Below are 19,658 nucleotides of genomic sequence, written 5' to 3'. Positions count from 1 at the left end.
TTGTCATTATTTGATCGATGCTGTTTTACCCGAGACCTAGTATAGTCGTAGGAAATTCCCTCCCAATACATCTAGTTTTCGTGGCGCTTTTCCTGTTATCTCGAATGGTGACAGTTCGTTGACACTTTGAGCTTAAACAGACGCCGCTGTTCTTAACTAACAATCACCGCAATACATGTTTCAGTTAAGGGGTTTTTCGCTGCATGCAACCGTTTTGCAATGAAGATGCAGCAGGACAACGCGTTAGCTTGGCTCTGTCTTTACATATCGAAAGTTGTCGTAGCGCACATTGAGTCGGGAACAAGACCGGAAGTTGGACAATGCAAAAAAAGAATAATCGCCCTTCGGAACAAAAGGATTGCCCACTGGTCTAAAATCGATAACTGAAAGTGTGCCAAATATGAAAAGTAAACAATTGCTCCGTACATCGAAAACTTTCGCACGCGGTATTGTCGGTGTTTGCCGGACTGGTTTCAAAGACAAGTTGAGTCTTACGATATTCGTAAAGAGCATTCCAAGGGACATAACTCTATGGGGTTCGCTCGGCCGGTAGAGGTCCCGAGAGTCGATTTAATGCAACGTTGCAGTAATTCATTCGAAGTTTTTAATCTAATATTGTAATCTAAAATTGTAAATATTTTTGGAATAAATTATATGGTAGCTTCCATGATGGCTGATAATAGTATTATTGAGAGAAATGCATTTTATACTTTTAGAGAAGTGTGGTGTGATTTTGTGCCTTTGATGGATAGGTTTCTTAAGCTTACAGGCGAAAGTATTGGTCTACTAAGCAAAAGGATGGCATCACTTTTGTTGAGTTTGCTAATGAGAAGGACTATATTTGATATATGGTGAACTTCAAAATAGGTCAGTGGTGATTCTAATTATTTGAGGCTGTTTGGTCTGCTTGCAGATTTTAAGCAGCGTGTGTCAGGAGGTGTTCGGACTTTTGATTTGCTGATAGTAGATCATTAAAGCAGGCTGGTACATTGGCTGACGATTCTTTAAAGGTCACATGCAACCAAAAAATCAAACATAATTAAAACACAATTATCACTTATTCATGACATATAATATACATTGCTGGTTACGAAGAAATATATAAACAAAATTATAAGCATACAATCGCAAATCGAAAGTGCAAAATTGTGTACTTCGGTTACTTCCCAAGAAACGAAGCAGGCGGGATACCAAACCCAGTCAGAGCGGGTGGGTGTGCACTCAAGTGTAACGGCTGGTTCATTTGCAGATGCCTTCACGGCTAATTGTGTGTATATATAGAGAGAGATGTTGGATTTTGTAAATGCATGCTCATTTTTTGTGTATAACATTTTGCAATCAACAGACATCATAACATGTCATGTGTTCAAGTACCACACCTGCCTGTCTGTGTAATTACATAATGGGACAGAGACCGAACTCGGGCCATAAATCAATACATTTTGTTTATGGTGTATAGCCTGATTGGTGTTAAGTTCAAATTGCAGTGGTCAGTGATAGCAGCTGTGTATTGAATATTGTCATTAGCAGACAGGCAGGCAGACACACAGGTGTCAATAAAACAAGACATTGAGTTTTGTCTGTGACAACGTCATATCTATATCACAGTTAGACATTCTGTCAACGCTAAATAATGACATTGCTTTTAAAGGTCACATGCAACCAAAAAATCAAACATAATTAAAACACAATTATCACTTCTTCATGACATATAATATGCATTGCTGATTATGAAAAAACAAATAAACAAAATTATAAGCGTATAATCGCAAATCAAAAGTGCAATATTTTGTACTTGGGATTACCTCCCTCGAAACGAAGCAGCCGGGATACCGAACCCAGTCAGAGCGGGTGGGTGTGCACTCAAGTGTAACGACTGGTTCATTAGCAGATGCCGCCCTCACGGGTCATTGTGTGTGTATATATAGAGATGTTGGGTTTTGTAAATACATGCTCATTTTTTGTGTATAACATTTTGCAATCAACAGACATCATAACATGTCATGTGTTCAAGTATCACACCTGCCTGTCTGTGTAATTACATAATGGGACAGAGACCGAACTCGGGCCATAAATCAATGCGTTTTGTTTATGGTGTATAGCCTGATCGGTGTTAAGTTCAAATTGCATGTGGTCAGTGATAGCAGCTGTGTATTGAATATTGTCATTAGCAGACAGGCAGGCAGACACACAGGCGTCAATAAAACAAGACATTGAGTTTTGTCTGTGACAACGACATATCTATATCACAGTTAGAAATTCTGTCAACGCTAAATAATGACATTGCTCTTAAGTATCGAAGTGAGAAAGTGACTCGGTAAGAAGAACGTGTGGTGAAATAGACAAATGAAATTATATAAACAGTTTATTTACTGTCATAACATATCAAAAGCTCGCGCCTGTGAGATATCAACAAAACATTAGAAAAATAGCTCACACCAAAGCCTTCACCGAGTATTCACCCGACAACCGGCTTCCAAGCTGCGCGAACCTATTTAACTGCGGACGTGCTATGAGCGCAGCCCAGCTGTTGAAACCCGTATTCCCCAGAAAAGTCTGGGGAAAATTAGTGAAACGTTTGAACTCCGATTTCGCGCGTTTTTTTTCATCGCGTCATTTTTCAACTTTATAAGTTGAATTTGCATGTTTGACGATTTGTTTCGCTATGTCCATACCGAAAGGTATCAGAATCTGCAAAGTTGTGTTTTACGTTGCATGTGACCTTTAAGTATCGAACTGAGAAAGTGTCTCGGTAAGAAGAACGTGTGGTGAAATAGACAAATGAAATTATATAAACAGTTAATTTACTGTCATAACATATCAAAAGCTCGCGCCTGTGAAATATCAACAAAACGTTAGAAAAATAGCTCACACCAAAGCCTTCACGGAGTATTCACCCGACAACCGGCTTCCAAGGTGCGCAAACCTATTTACTTGCACACGTGCTATGAGCGCAGCCCAGCTATTGAAACCCGTATTCCCCAGAAAAGTCTGGGGAAAATTAGTGAAACGTTTGAACTCCGATTTCGCGCGTTTTTTTTCATCGCGTCATTTTTCAACTTTATAAGTTGAATTTGCATGTTTGACGATTTGTTTCGCTATGTCCATACCGAAAGGTATCAGAATCTGCAAAGTTGTGTTTTACGTTGCATGTGACCTTTAAGTATCGAACTGAGAAAGTGTCTCGGTAAGAAGAACGTGTGGTGAAATAGACAAATGAAATTATATAAACAGTTAATTTACTGTCATAACATATCAAAAGCTCGCGCCTGTGAAATATCAACAAAACGTTAGAAAAATAGCTCACACCAAAGCCTTCACGGAGTATTCACCCGACAACCGGCTTCCAAGCTGCGCAAACCTATTTACTTGCGCACGTGCTATGAGCGCAGCCCAGCTATTGAAACCTGTATTCCCCAGAAAAGTCTGGGGAAAATTAGTGAAACGTTTGAACTCCGATTTCGCGCGTTTTTTTTCATCGCGTCATTTTTCAACTTTATAAGCTGAATTTGCATGTTTGACGATTTGTTTCGCTATGTCCATACCGAAAGGTATCAGAATCTGCAAAGTTGTGTTTTACGTTGCATGTGACCTTTAAGTATCGAACTGAGAAAGTGTCTCGGTAAGAAGAACGTGTGGTGAAATAGACAAATGAAATTATATAAACAGTTAATTTACTGTCATAACATATCAAAAGCTCGCGCCTGTGAGATATCAACAAAACGTTAGAAAAATAGCTCACACCAAAGCCTTCACGGAGTATTCACCCGACAACCGGCTTCCAAGCTGCGCAAACCTATTTACTTGCGCACGTGCTATGAGCGCAGCCCAGCTGTTGAAACCCGTTTTCCCCAGAAAAATCGGGGGAAAATTAGTGAAACGTTTGAACTCCGATTTCGCGCGTTTTTTTTCATCGCGTTATTTTTCAACTTTATAAGTTGAATTTGAATTTTTGACGATTTGTTTCGGTATGTCCATACCGAAAGGTATCAGAATCTGCAAAGTTGTGTTTTACGTTGCATGTGACCTTAACTAACTCTAAGAGTTTGACGCATTTAAGGCTTCGAGGCAAGACTTTGGTTTGGTTCTGAGTTTGTTGACAGAAAAGCAAGTTGTCCTCCAGTTGGGATTAAACGTCTGGATTTTCGACAGTCATTCTTCCTCAAATGCTTTTAAAGGTGTGGGGGTGCTTATTTGGAAGGGGAAATGTTATTGTTTAACCCATAATCATTCTCAGCAGGAGTAACAACACATGAATAATTAAATATACCCACCATGTTAATAGGAAGTTTCAACAACTAACATGTAAAACCACAAAACTAACAAAACTGCATTTGGCTGATGACTCATCGGGAAGTGGTACTATCCCAAATCAGAGTTTGTAGGACATCAGTATCCTCAAAACTGATACACACTGTTTAAAATTCCCAAGCATAAGCAACTGCCTCAAACTATCAAAACACCATTGACCTCTTTCGAAGTACACCACCTATTAAACATTGTTTCTTTAACACTCGCAAAACTAAAAAAAAGTAATACCATACATTTTTTGGACAGACATGACAATTTTACTGAATGGTACATGTAGAAACTTTGTGTGCGTTTCTCTTACTGCTCTGATGACTTGTTTTCTTACATCTGAGATGCTGGGGTTTTATTATACAATATAAAATGTGGCACTAAAGTGTAGGCAGACTGAAAAGCAATTCATATTTTGTCTCCTTTTGAATAATTGATAATGTTTTAATTCCTTATACATTTTAAGCATTATGTATTATTATATATTACAATGTGGTTTTATTACCATGACCTTTAATTTGTAGAATAACAAAGATACACGAATCTAAAAATAATTTGCAGTTACTCTACATACCCTTTTGGAACTACACATATATTCTTCTTCTTCAAACTAATGTATAGTAACATTTGAAAGAGTGCAATACTAGTTTACCTGAATAAGTGCTGAGAAACCGCAATAGATTCATACAATACCAAAATCGTGCTAAGTATCAGAGTTGGTCAGTGACATGGATGACATTACAGACGTAACGGAGATATTTCCGAAGTACATGAACCTGTGGCGTTTACAAGCTCCACACTGCTTATGAAGTCGACTGTCTGACGGTTACAAAATAACCCTGTCACAAACCAGTGTGTTTGATACTGTTCATATGACTGGAAATAGGCATGCTTTTGACATATATGTCAGGCATCGGTTAACGGGCAAACCATTGTGTGCATGTTATCATGAAAACCGCATAAAATACAAATTCTTCAGTCCACATACCTTCGTATGTCTCACAATAATCCCCTGAATAGTTCGCTTTACATTGTATGCAAGTTCCAGTTTGTACGTTACAGACATAGTTGCGGCAGTTCCTGCTACACCCCAGATTACACTGGTCCCCATGCCAACCTGCGTTGCATCCTTCTGAACACTTTCCAGTCAGTTTGTGACAGTGGACTTTCTTGTCAGAAGCAGAAGGGGCACAGTTAGTGCTACAGTTTTTGTCACAGGTTTCACGATATGTACCCAAGGGACATTCCTCACTCTTTACCTCGACTGCTGAAACATAGAAATATACACGGTGTTCAAACTGTTGGCAACTTATTCAAACGTATTATAAAATCAATTAATCAACTAATATATGAAATGTGTATTCCGCAAACGGGATATATTTCAACACACTCGCGGATAACCCCCTATATAATTTTTTATGGAAACAATAACTCACCAAATATTGTGACAAGCAGGATGTACCCCAGCATCATTGGCTCTGTCTGAAAGTGAAGAGACATTTGTTATCGTTCTGTCCTTTATCATGAATATTTCCATTATGTTCTCTGTTGTAATGCATCAGTTGTGGTTGACAAAGCAAAAGGCTATAGTGTGGAAATAGCAAAGAAAAGAGTTTTGAAAGTGATTACAAAAGCTACCCCAAAAATATAAATAAATAATACGATGTTGTGTTAAACCATTGCCCATATGACAAAGAAAAAAAACATAAGGAATATGAAGACTGGATATAAACAAAACTGTACATTTTTCTTTACACTCCAGTCTGGTTGTCGGGTCTGTTTCGCTGTTCCCAATAGCCAGACAAGGGTGTTCGGACGAGTCGGCAAGAGTGAAAAACAAATGAAGGTTTGACGATGTGAAATATCTATCAGCAACAGCATTGGTGGACATCACGATCGCACCGGTCTTTGTTGATATAACTTATTGCTTCATCTAATAAAACACAACAGGAATTGTCATATGGTGTTAGCTGTTTGGTAGTAGCCGACACGGCTCTACCTCATATAACAAACTTTATGGATAACAACTTCTTTTTATTCGTGAGTTCGACGTTTCGATACAGATTCTTGTACCGTTGTCAAGCAATACTAGTTTACCTGAATACTAGAATACTATGAAGAGAAATAGCCACGTGCATTATAAACAAAGAAAGGTATTATCCAATAAAATATGTTCTTGTGTTATGACATATTCTTCCTCATTTACATTACATTGACGCCAGGTGCGCGTGTTGTCCACATTAACATACACAGTCAACCGTCTAATTGTTTATCAGTTCGAGCTGAGGGGATAACTCACGTGTAACTACGGACATGGATTGAATCTCCTGCGCTGAAGATGCCAACTGAGATTGCGCTAAGTATCTAAGTATCTTTCCAACGTTTAGGTTGAACCAAATGTAGGAAGGTTGTTAAGGTTACCTTAAGGTTGACCTTAGTTACTAAGTTCAACCTTATTAAAAGTTGTATTGTACAACGGCACCCATGTTTTCAGAAACTATGTACACCTCATTGAGCAGTGTCACTTTCTTCGCAGTAATTTGTGTTCCTTTTTATATATAAATTTAGTCTGTGTAGAATTGTTAATTGGCGACCTTTTGCAGTTTATCTTCCCTTCACCAACACGCTTGGTGCGCTGATCCGAAGGTCAGCTCATTGTATTCCGGGACAAGCTAGCTAGCGACTCGTGCCTATCAAAAACGATTTCATATTGGCATATGAACATCAGAACTGCTTCAAACAAGACTGATAACCCTGTATAATATCAATAGTAATATATACGTTACAGGAATACTCGCATATTGATGTGTTTAAAAGAAGCGTCTTATATGATAATAAGAATAATAAAAACAATCACCACACAAAATGACTGTATTACCCAAATTTACTAACGTCAGGAAATACTCGTTTCATCCGGCGGCCATATGAACAACGTTTGAAATCTACGTATCATCTGGCCGTCAGATTTACACACGTTTAAAAGGGTGTTAAAATGAACGAACATTCGACTCTGCATTTACATGTATTTCACAGGTGTGTAAATCTGGCCATTGTTTCCATGTGTTTCCTAACATGTGTAACATATGTAAATGCTGTGATTGTAGGACATGCGTTTCAATACCCTTTAAATCTCGTATGACCAGAGTTAGGTTTGTCATGTATTTTGTACATGCGTAAATGGTTGGAAATGAGTAAGTATAGTGTTACAAGATTAGCACTACTTTAACATGTATTTCAATGGTGCTGTAATGTAACTGTCACATAGGGTTCGTTAGCCCGTCCGACCACGCCATAATGTACTGAGATAATTAGTAACACATGGTGAAGTGATACCCATGACTGAGCACCACTAATAACGCACGTGTCTTTCTTGACATACACATGGTGTCTGTTTAAAAGATTCAAATATCGGGTCTATGGGCCAGAGCGATATGTATGTTAGGGAGTGTGTGTGTATGTGCGAGGGAGAGGGTGTGGCACGGGGTAGGCCTAGGGTGGGGTGGTTGCGGTGGTCGGTGTTGGGGTACTGATAAGTCTTTCTGACCAATAGGTAATATCATTTATACTTTTTGTAATGGAAATTACATAACAGTTTAAAGAACTGACCTTAGGTACACTTTTTATATATGCTATACTAGTAGACACTGCTAATTACAATAAAACACAGATCTAGACGAATGTGTTCACACAGACATGAACCGGTAGGTCCCTAATTTTAGTGCTCACTTGTATGAGTTATCCGACTGATCATAACTGAACAAATTTCATTATCTATACTGTCATAAAAGATGATTACAATGTATTAATGATTCCCGGTGTAAATTACTTTTGTAAATGTGTGAACATGCACATACTTGGTGTGACCTCTTTTTGATTCGGAATACATGTATTATTCCATACGGACGTTTTCTCAAATTTCAGTTACCCGACGAAATATACTGTAGACATATTTTGTTTCCACCTCTTGGGTAGACTAAAGAAAATTGTAGTGATTGCAATTAGCTCATAATTTTCATATTAGACCTATCTTGTTTCCATCTGTTGGGCAGACTATAGGAAATTGTAGTGATTGCAATTAGCTCATAACTAAGGAGTTTCGATAATTGTTGAAAGCTTACTACCTGACAGCATTGTGTTGCTCATGCGTTTTCTTTTTTGCTTTTGTTTTTTGCTGTCTAATTTGTTATACATTATATAATCATGTTAATCATTTTGGTATCTCAATACCATGGAATATAATATGTACTTATTAATCTATCAAAGTACCGAAACGTATTATCTGTATGCTTTACTGTTAATGGGTGAAACTGTTAAAAGTACCTTCATACAGAATTTCGTGGAAACAGAAACTGAAAATTACTAGATCAATGGAAAACTAAATTGGATAAAGATCGCAAACAATCACTATATATAATCCACTCATTAAATAATCAGTGTGCAGATCATGTCACTAACATAAAAACTGAAGGATATATGGTGACAAAACTGGGTTCAATCTTGAATGTATAATAAATGTACCAACAGTATCAAGGAATGATGGGGTACGCTCGTGGCTAAAGCGTTCGCTTGTCAGGTTAAAAACCGGTGTTTGTTTCCCGACAAAGGCACATTAAGACTGAAACTATACTATTTTGACAAAGGGCAAAGATCTTAATTTCAATTGAAAAAAAGAGACGAAGTAATTTGGACTAACAACATCTATATTGGGGCTATAGGTGCAGGAAGCATCTTCAATTATAAAATCACATTCCACAAATATCAGATAAAGGTTTAAATGACAAGCATATTTATTGGTATCTTGCCAAGCTCTGTCCTCTCCCAATACAGTATAACCAGAGTGCTGTGGTCACTACCTCCGGTGGCCAAATTCAGCAATCCCATTACTTTACAGTATTTTCTTACAGGCATATATTGGAAAGTTAACTTTTACGGGTATGGAAAGAGTTGGGGGAAACACGTGCAAAGTATTAGTACGCTGATATTATCCTTCAAAAACATCATATGTACAACAATCACTTATCATTATGGCATTACAAAAAGGCCATATTTCCAGACAGCATAACATCACCTTTGGCTGGAGTTCCAAATATTTGACACCGAAAGCCTGTCAGTTAACCCAAAGGAAATAACCCTTGTGTTTTAAAGTGATAGGCACAATGAAGTGTAGGTTGCCATGCATTTTATAGTCTGTCTCACAGTCCCTGAACCACATTATTTTCCTTACTGTTTAGTCTGTCTCACAGTCCCTGAACCACATTATTTCCCCTACTGCCAAGCCCTCTGCGCAATGCTAAAGCCTTAAATGAAGCAAGTCTAGATCTCCTCAGGTCCAGGGTCTGTTAACATCTGCAAGAACCCTAACTCACTTTGGGGGTCGGGTTACAAAGTAAACATATCTATAGCTAACTGCAGCCATGGCTAGCCGGACTGAATCTCGTGTCTTCCTGGGGCTCAATTTAAATGGGCTTGTTTGTTACCATCAAAATTATATATATATTCAGACACTAAGCGTTAGTCTATGTATTTTCCGATATGATGGAAATACTAATATTGACCAGATAAAATTCTAAAGGAGCCTTTCTTAAAGCAGTGACTTAACGCCATACATAGCTAGACTTGCTTAGATGATAGACTTCATATAAGGCATCACAGATATTTCACAAACATGGTACAGGACCCTTAGCCTCATTAGCTTATTGCCTCACCACTTGCGAATTAAGCGTTGGCAGATGTAAATGTTACTGGAGATGTTGGTCCCGCCAGCTGTGGGTGTTCGGTATGGCTCTCCATAACCCGAACCCTGCAGTGAGTTTTCCTAGAGACGGAAGGGGAGAAAATATCGTTCTGTGACTATGGAAAACCAAAAATGTTGACAACACACCATTGTTTGGGTCTTTTAATTGTAAATATGATTCAACTAGCTTAACCTAGATTTCGATATCCTCCGAATGTACATTTATCCCGAGACAAGGACGAATGTTTATATATAATTACAAAATGTAACAGCACTAGTATCCATTTTGTCTTTTGTCTTCTACCCGTCAGAACTAGATTAACAACTAGTCTCTGATATGAACATATTTTACAGAAAAAAGTTGATAGTAAAAAAAGAATATTATATAAGGAAAAGGAGCCCTGAGACTTTCTCCTGAAGCTGTGAAAATCTAGACTTGCCACATTTTGTAGACTTGCGTTGGCTTGGATATATTTGCTTCAGGGTCTGTATGACAGACAACGTCCCAACAACGGACCGAAGTCTTACCACCATGGAAATTCAAGTGTGATTTCCTCATATACAAATATGTTTGGACATATTTTATACATGTCAGCTGCACTGATACAATACCATACATCGACTATTTGGTGTTTTTTCTAAAATAATTGATAAACAAATGATAAATAAACAACTGCATTTCAGTGATGATTCACATATAATCATGACTGTAACAAAACATCCTCATACATGTCGATGGAAAAACAATCATCACTGAAAGCTATGATATGAAGAATAACCTGTTTACTGTGATTTACTGTAAATTATTTTTAGCGAAGATCATGTGAATGCTCGAGCTGTCTTAATAATGGTAGCTACGCCCCTGTTTGCATGTGTTGTTGACGCGGCATGGGCTGCTTGTAACATCACTATTTGATTATGATTCACAAACACATGCCCACGATATGGTCGGAATGGTGCCACGGATTAGCAGATACTTATCATGAAAACAGGTTTTTATGTAGGTGACTTGAAACTCGCTTTTACAAAGGCCTATAGGTTCGATCACAATACATTTCGTTTTACAGCTTCTCTTTTCTTAACATGCTCACTTGCTGATTTAAGTTCTAATCACAGATTAAAGAACAACACAATAAATAGTATGCCAAATTATCGTTACCATGACAAGCCTGTAATATTTCACCTTATGTAAGAGAGTAATGCAGATGATACTGTCGGCTGTAAATTTTGATAAGTTGCTTTATCGCTATCAATAAACACTGGGTATCTATACAATTATATGTGTGATCAAAGGCCATATGATAGATTATGTGGTCTCTGGTGTGATGGAGGAGAACTTGCGTCGCTAGTTTTCTCGATAATCTGAACACATGTATGTAGCGTGAAACCGGCAGATACTTTAGAAGAAAGTGTTTGCCCTACCTGTAACAACGATGTCCCGTGTCTATAAAAGGGATATAATGTGGAGATGAATGACATGTACTTTTATCTTGGCCCGTTTATGATGATACATACTACGATCTTTCACAATAATCCCTCTGGCTATCAGATTGAAGGTGCGTTTTAAACATAACCGGTATTTCTAATATTGTATTTATAAAGTTCTTCGAACGTTCTCCATATACGTCCGTCATATACATCGCGCACTACCCTTTCCTCTTTTGATCTTCTCAAACGACTGTTACAAGTTCTCGAAGAATCTTGGTCAAAGTAGAAAAGTCTTAAGACTATTCCCTAAAATTCTGTAACTTACACATTGTACCCTAAATGGATAGAGCTTTCGTTCGGGGGGAATATCAGATGGACAACGATACAGTTATTTCCAATGTTGTAGAAAGATCTCCACTTACTTAGGAAAACGCTGAGATATTGTATTCATGTCGGAATGATATTTTCAGCTCCTGTCAGATCAGAACCTGAACATGCGATGTCCGCGTCTTTGGACCCGTGAAGGTCCGGGGTAGAATAGCCCTTCAGCAACCCATGCTTGCTATAAAAGGCGACGATGCTTGTCGTAAAAGGCGACTTACGGGATCGGGTAGTCAGGCTCGCTGACTTGGTTGACATATGTCATCGGTTCCCAATTGCGCAGATCGATGCTCATGATGTTGATCACTGGATTGTCTGGTCCAGGCTCGATTATTTACAGACCGCCGCCATATAGCTGGAATATTGCTGAGTGTGGCGTAAAACTCAACTCACTCACTCACTCCGCGTCTGTGTCAGACTAAAGGCCTATAAGATGTTTGGCAACACTGGGGCGTAATAGCCATAGATCTTCTCCAAACAAGGGAATATACATCTTGTGAGAATGACTTCTTCGACAGGGAAATTTAAAGCAATGCGACATCACAATTAATTACGTGATATTCACTCGCAATCTGAGTTATGGATCGTCAATTTAAACAGGACAATATAGACGAATTTCACAAAAGGCACGGAGATCCAACATGTCTATGATATACTCAGAGAACGCACCCGCCTGTGCTATCCGGTCATAATCGCTACTCGATAAAAACAATTTTTCATTTCATGTCTCACAGAATATATAATTTGATATGGCATTGTTTCTTATTGTATACTTTTGCGTTAGTGAAACAAACTTTAAAGTTTATGTATGGCGTTTATTACAGCAAGTGCAATAATATTCCAATTATGTACTGCCACAATTATTGTACAGTAGTGATGCGCGAGCTGAACAGACTTGTGAAATTACGAGTTCGTTCGTGTAGCATATTTGACTGTGCTCCAAGAGAGACAAAGTGCTATTCTTTTAGGGCAGCTAGGGACACTTGCTAGGACAAAGGGGCAACGCATCGCCCTTTGTTCACCACTGAACCTTTCAATCCCTCGAAACATTCACATCACAAGATTTGCCAACACCACAGACAAGGCGTAACTGATACTGGTAGCAAGAGCGAGTGCAGCTTAATAAGGCGTGTTAGCTTGCGTAATACCACTTTCTTTGTCAGGCTCTTTGGTGATAAGAATATTGAGGTCATGTGAACGTTGTTATTAAACGTACTAAAATGTGTGAAAGTGAAATTACATGAGCCAAGTAATTCACATGATGGAAACATATGATCATGTTGCTTGAATACAGGAAACATGATTGTGTATGAACCGTTCATATACATACCCCTGAAATCCGGTATGATACATAAATATCTAAGGTGTGTAAACATTTGCAAATTTGAAAATGTACTTGTGTTTCCCCACCTAAGTTAATTCACATCTTTCCAACCCGAGTAAACTTAGAACGAAATCGGAAATTTCAGCACCCACTGAAATCCAAAGGAATGCATTGGAAATACTGTATGATCATGTATTTACCGGGGTATCTGTTGTGCAATTCATATTTGGAAATCCCCGACAATCCGGTCAGGGCATACATGAACGAGGTGCTTGTGCATACGAAAATGTACGATGAGCATATGTTTCAAAGGTATAGATTCATATGAAATATATGCCCGAAGTTAGGAAATATCTGAAAACATACGTAAACCCGGTCATGGCATATGTATTTCCTACTGTATTTACGTATATTTCAATGGTTTACTATCCGGTTTTTGGTGCTGTGAATATATGTTAAATTTGCATTCGGACGTAATTATTATCAGTTGTAATTACAAATGTATGTTTCTAAATACTTTTGAAAGTTAAATTAAAGTTTACAGTAACAATCTTTTACGGTGTTCATTCACTTCCTTAATTGTCCTGACATGTAAGAGCCGCAAATGTATGATTTATGTGGTAATCTTAATCAAGTCCAAACAGATGATAATAACATAAAGAGCTAATACATTTTTTTTTCATCAACCAAAGCCTTTTATGGTCTCTTATTGATAAATGTATTTTTCAAATTTCCAGACAAATAAACTATCAATGTCCTTATTTATCTCACTTTACACCAATCTTCATTCCACAATGGGATAATGTTATTAGATATCTTTGTTTCTTGGTGAGTGTGTACTAGATTCACATCACAGATGCATAGCGTTTTAACAGTCATTGTATACATGTATACACATAATGTATCACTTTTCACAATATCAGGAAACCCATATTACAGTGAAAAACAATTCTCGTACACAACGGGTTCACATTGTCAAACTGCAAAATAAAGATGTGTCAAAGTCTTTTGTTTACGAATGAAATAAAGTAATCAATACCATATAAAATCAGCAACATTACTTATACAGGTCGCCAAACGTACATCTAAGTTACTATTGTCATCTTTTCATGAAGTCATGTAATGTCCATCAAATGGCATGTCGGTGTTGGGTCTCCTCGATTTGTTTAAAGCGAAAATACATGGAAGTGAATAAAGTTTGTCAGGCTAACACAATACGTAATCAAGGTTCCATTGTTTAAGCATATGTGGCCAAGTTAACACGATTTTGCCACGAACTTTTTCACTACAATAGGAAGGTATCCACTGTCATAACGTGATTGGCTGCCTTGGGTCGCGTGCTTCATTTTGACCAATTACGACCCTTAAGCCTGTAGCAGATTGTGGAAAAACTCTAGCGTCATTTATCCAATAAAAGCGCTTGTTACAAATGCAAAAATACTACTCGTAAGGTCAAGGTAACATTATTTTTTTCGATCAATACCCCGTTATTCATACAAAGCTTCCTAAACACAGGTATTTCCCATTGTCGTCTCATGGTGCTGAGTGGAAAGTTACTGTTACTGGATAATAGGCGACCATAGTTATTATTAATGCATTTAGATAGTAGGAATCAGACTTCTGGGTCACGTGTAGCGTCCTGTTTAGTGCAGATTTAATAGTACTTCCTGGTTGGCTATAAATAGTACTTGCATATACACTTGTATAGTATTCCCAGAAATTATTGAGAAAGTTGTTTCGACAAATATCTAATACATGTATATGACCGACAGAAGTTTTATGTAAATGAATATGTTGAGATAGGATTCTCTTACAGTCTAAGTGTCAATCTAAAACTTGAACATTTTCGTCCGACATCCACTGTTTTGTGTAGCCCGCAGTATGTCTTGGGTCTGTATCATGCTGGAAAGTCCAATTATCTTCATACAATGTTCGGGCTGTTGGAAGGAGGTGATCATTTAAGACATCAACATATCGTTCCTTCGTCAAATTTCCAGTGAAAATACACAACAGCGTCACTCCACGTGATGATATCCCACCCCACAGGTGAACTTTCGGGCTATGTTTTGGGTGTTGGTAGATAGGTTTCATGGTATTTTCACACAGTTCGGTAAAAGTCAGACAGATCTTTCACCAGAAAAGAAACATTATCCCAATCTTGATTTTCGCGAGCCCTACACCAGTTTAATCGTCTTTCTTTTTGTGCATCATTAATCAGTGGTGAGGGAATTCCGCGCTTTTTCACCCAGTTAAGTCTTTGTAATTCTCGACTAAGGGTTTCGTTACATACCTGAGGACTTCCTCTATTAATCATCTCATTTTGATATTTTTAACGCTTAACTATCTTGCATTTGTCACACCCCTTTCAAAATCAATAACCAGGTTTCTTTTCCCTCCTGCTGTCAAATCTGCCATGTCAACAAAGGAAGCTGTATGCTAAACCAGGGGAGATAACTATTGATGTAGTAAAGTTCATTCTTAAGCAGACAAGAGTTGGCTATCATGTTAGTTCCTTATTTCATAATGTAACACCTATTTTAAAAGTCTATTATCAGTATAGGAAACGAAACTTTCCTCAATAATTTCTGGGAAAACTAATAATCAACAGTAGGATTAGATGTTTCAAATGGTGCATGGCATGTCAAGGCAATAATGTTTTACAAGCTGAACATTTCCTTGATAAATGTAGGCTTCATCTATCATCTCAGAGTATCTGGCAACACTGTATTTGTAGTTGTTTTGTTGAGAAATACATGGTGACGTTCCTTTAGCTCCCCCCATAAAGACGAGTCACCTCTCCTCCCACCCACGAGTTCACTGGAGCGTGATATTTCATCATTCATGCCTGGATTAATAATCCCTGACTTCCACTTGTCCATCCAACTTATTTAGTGCTAATTAACTAATGGCTTCATTGTTATCTTATCATGTTTTTTTCACATGTGCTTATATGCAGCTGTTGTCTGTTTCCTGTCATCTGTCATCATCATTGCTTTTCCACCACCTGATAAAAGAGTATACTCCGAAACATGTTCCTCCAAAAAAGATATTCATACATTCTCGCCTGTATGTGAATCACTTTAAATGTCATTTAAAGTAATTATGTATTATATACTGTCCAAACCACCAAAATATATACCATTTTCAAAGGTTTTTACATTTAATACATAATTTTTACATTCAATCTTTGAATTGAGAGAGAGATTTGCATATGAGGCCATAACTGAATACCGAGCGTCTTACATCCTGACCTAAACATTGTGAAAATACATTTATTATCGTTACTAACGTTAGACAGAAGATATTTCTCACAATTCAACAGAGATTTATGAGAATAATAAAAACACAGTGATTTGCTATAAATAAGAGATGGATGCCACTCTTATTGGAAACAATCATGAATTCTTTCAATGAATTTACATAAAAATATCTTTGGATCACCAACAGATTGTGTGTTCCATAAAATTCCAAACCATTATCTAAACAATAAATGTTTTACATAACTTGCCCATGATGAGCGCTTTCTAAATTCAGTTGACAATAAAAATCGATAACTTTGATTTGGGTATCTATCTGGATGTATGTGTAATAATCTTATCCAGTATTTGTTACAATTTACAAAATAGACATTTGACAGATGGGGGCGCCCGCTTTCCCCATAAGCAACAGCCTTAGGAGGTCTGTAACCAATTTGTAACACGAATTTGCAAAACAAACGATGGATAATTTCAATATTCTTTCTTTTTTGAAAACCCCAGATCTCAGCGCCATATGTAATAATTGGAACAATCTAATTAGACTGGCAATTAATTAGTGTATCACCAATAATTACATCAGCTATTGAACCGCCTCCGTGGTGTAGTGGTTAGAGCGTCCGCCCGGAGAGTGGAAGGTCGCGGGTTCGATCCCCGACCGCAGCATACCAAAAGACGTTAAAATATGGTAAATGTTGGTCCATGCCTGGCGCTCGGCATTAATGGGTATATCAAGGACTGGTCGGCTCAGAGTCAGTATAATGTGTCTGAGTGGGGGTATTCATGCTTCACTGCGGCATGGTATCCCACTGGGCTAGCACTATAAAACCAGCTTCAGTACTGGGCTAGTACAAGCTGCCGCACATACACATACACACGCATGCACGTCGTCATATGAGCGAAATATTCTCAATCATGACGATAAACCCAATTTCACCTCACATCAGATATTGACATTGTTCAGCCACAAGCATATCCCGTTTTTTTGTCTCCACCTGTACACTGAGGAAATAGGGCAGATGACACCCAGTTTATAGCGACTGAATTTGAGTTGGTCTGGAATGACTCAGTAGACGGTGAATATTAGAGATATGCTATTGTATTCTTTTACCTAACTAGAAAAAATGGTTTTGACCTGAAACCGAAACCTGTTAATGTTATACATTCATCACCTATCGTCCCTTTCCGTAACCCAACAGAACATCGAACGCTCTCACACTCGTGTTATTCCGGGGCAAGCACAATACCATTACGGAAAGGGTCGAGTGGTGACGAATGCTCCAGGAAAGTCTCTATCGATAAATATTTTGCATCAAAATGCGACAAACAAGTCAGAATACGCGTAATGATTGAGATGGCTGGGCCATGAAAGGTCCGTTTGTTTCCAATTGAATGTTTTCTCTGACGATAAACATACTTAATGAAAGTTAAAAACACAAAACTAACTCACAAAACGAAGTCTGTTGTGATTAATTCCTCTCCTCGTCTTGTGAACAACCGATCATGAAATCCTACTTTCGGTATTGTGAAACAGGGGAGACAACTCGACAATATGGCAGACTGACTGACGCAATCAGACCAAAGTGTCCAAAGCTTACGTAAAATATTGAAACTATTCCTTAGAGAAATAAAATGTTCTAAATGTTTCTTCCATCAGTCCCTGCATGGTTCTGTAATGCAGAGCAATATTTATGTCCCACGGGGACACTCTTATACTCGACTCTTTACCTCACTTCTTAATTCTACCTTGTCTCGACTCTTTACCTCACTTCTTAATTCTACCTGGGCGCATGCGTGCTGGAAAACAATCGATTTAGGAATGGCAATGGGAGGTAAGAACGTTAATGACACTGGAAATTAATTCATTTGAGAAATTATAAGTAACAAATCATGTACATGTAATGATACTTAGTTTCAACAGCAAATACGTTGGAGTTGCGTCATCAGTGACAGAAAAACAACTATTTGTTTGATCGGCATTCTAGAAGTTGGCGTGTCAATAATGAAGCATATATCATGGATATCAACTTCTTGTTAATTGTGGCGATACACAGCCCGTATTGTTAGTGTATTATTGTATATTGTAGAGATAGATGCTAGTTTTAGTTCTTGGTACTGTGAGATTCTAGTTGGGTTTAGTGTCCTCTATTCGACAGATATTTCAAAATGATTATCTTGTTTTCATCGCTATATGTCTGTAACCCTGCCGATGCCAGTCGAATTGTTGTTAATTGCATAGAGAGACGTCTCGTTGTAGAGTCTGTCATTATTATCCTGCTTGAAACGTCGATATCGCTTATGCAGTAAACAATAAGTTGCTATTGATAAAGTTGTGTGCTTCATTATTGCAGAAAACCATGAGCGTGGGTCACATCTTTGTGCGACATTTTACAAGTTGGGTAGAATAATGCTGAACATGTTATGGATAGCAACTTATTTTGTTTTGTGAATGCGACGTTTTAAGTTTGTTTTTATTTCATGTACACATTTACAAATTTAGATTTACGACTTTCATAGGCACGATATGGCTGCCGATGTGACGATGTAACTCACTACCATTCTGCATAACTTGTGAATGTACCATATATTACATTGTACACGAAAAATAACAAACACAGTAACACAGTCACTGATATGATTCATCTGTTTCATTATTTTGAATAGCCCACATTTCAACAGAACCCAACAATGTATGTATGTATGTATGTATGTATGTATGTATGTATGTATGTATGTATGTATGTAGAGGGAATCAAGAGGGAATCTTCAGCATTGGAGAACACAACTTCTGTATGAATATGCAAATACAAATATGTCAAAACCCTACAACATTTTATGCATATGATGAAATGATGTCTACTAGTGCAGGCGTAACATACTTGCTGTGGTATTTATTAAACAGATTTCAAATTCAAATTCAAATGTTTATTGTATGAAAGGTCATTGGCCCATATACATATACATGAAGTGTACATTTGAAGCTGCCTCAATGTATCTTAACATCTACACACTAACAATTTCACATAGTAAAGACTTGGCAACTTGCTGACAATCATGAAGCTTCTATTGCACTCATACTGAGCAGACAGCCATCCTCTGATCTGGTACATATGAAACAGAGCCTGAGATGAGACATTTGTTTTGCAACACAGAACAAGGGGAAATATAACCAAGTTGATTACAACAAGGCTTGAACCAGTCCACAACCGCAAACAGATGGTGTATGCTCTACTTAAGA

At 37.8% G+C, this 19,658-nt stretch overlaps 1 protein-coding gene across 1 annotated transcript in view; it reads right to left on the bottom strand.

The window, feature by feature from the left end:
- LOC124266383 (ankyrin repeat domain-containing protein 50-like) overlaps nt 1-17,980 on the bottom strand; it is a 41,312-nt gene extending 23,332 nt beyond the window's left edge. The window contains exons 1-3 of the mRNA XM_046701191.1: nt 17,871-17,980; nt 5,736-5,781; nt 5,288-5,566 (exon numbers count right to left, since the gene is read on the bottom strand). Coding sequence (XP_046557147.1) covers nt 5,288-5,566; nt 5,736-5,772 — 316 coding nt within the window. The 5' untranslated portion in view covers nt 5,773-5,781; nt 17,871-17,980. The remainder of the gene's footprint in view (nt 1-5,287; nt 5,567-5,735; nt 5,782-17,870) is intronic.
- Between the last annotated feature and the right edge of the window lie 1,678 nt (nt 17,981-19,658).

The sequence above is a fragment of the Haliotis rubra genome, unplaced genomic scaffold, assembly GCF_003918875.1.
Source record: "Haliotis rubra isolate DU_JTF1 unplaced genomic scaffold, ASM391887v1 Scf1251, whole genome shotgun sequence".
Classification (NCBI taxonomy): domain Eukaryota; kingdom Metazoa; phylum Mollusca; class Gastropoda; order Lepetellida; family Haliotidae; genus Haliotis; species Haliotis rubra.
The sequence above is the reverse complement of the archived record's forward strand: the minus strand, read 5'-3'. Positions and strand labels throughout refer to the sequence as shown.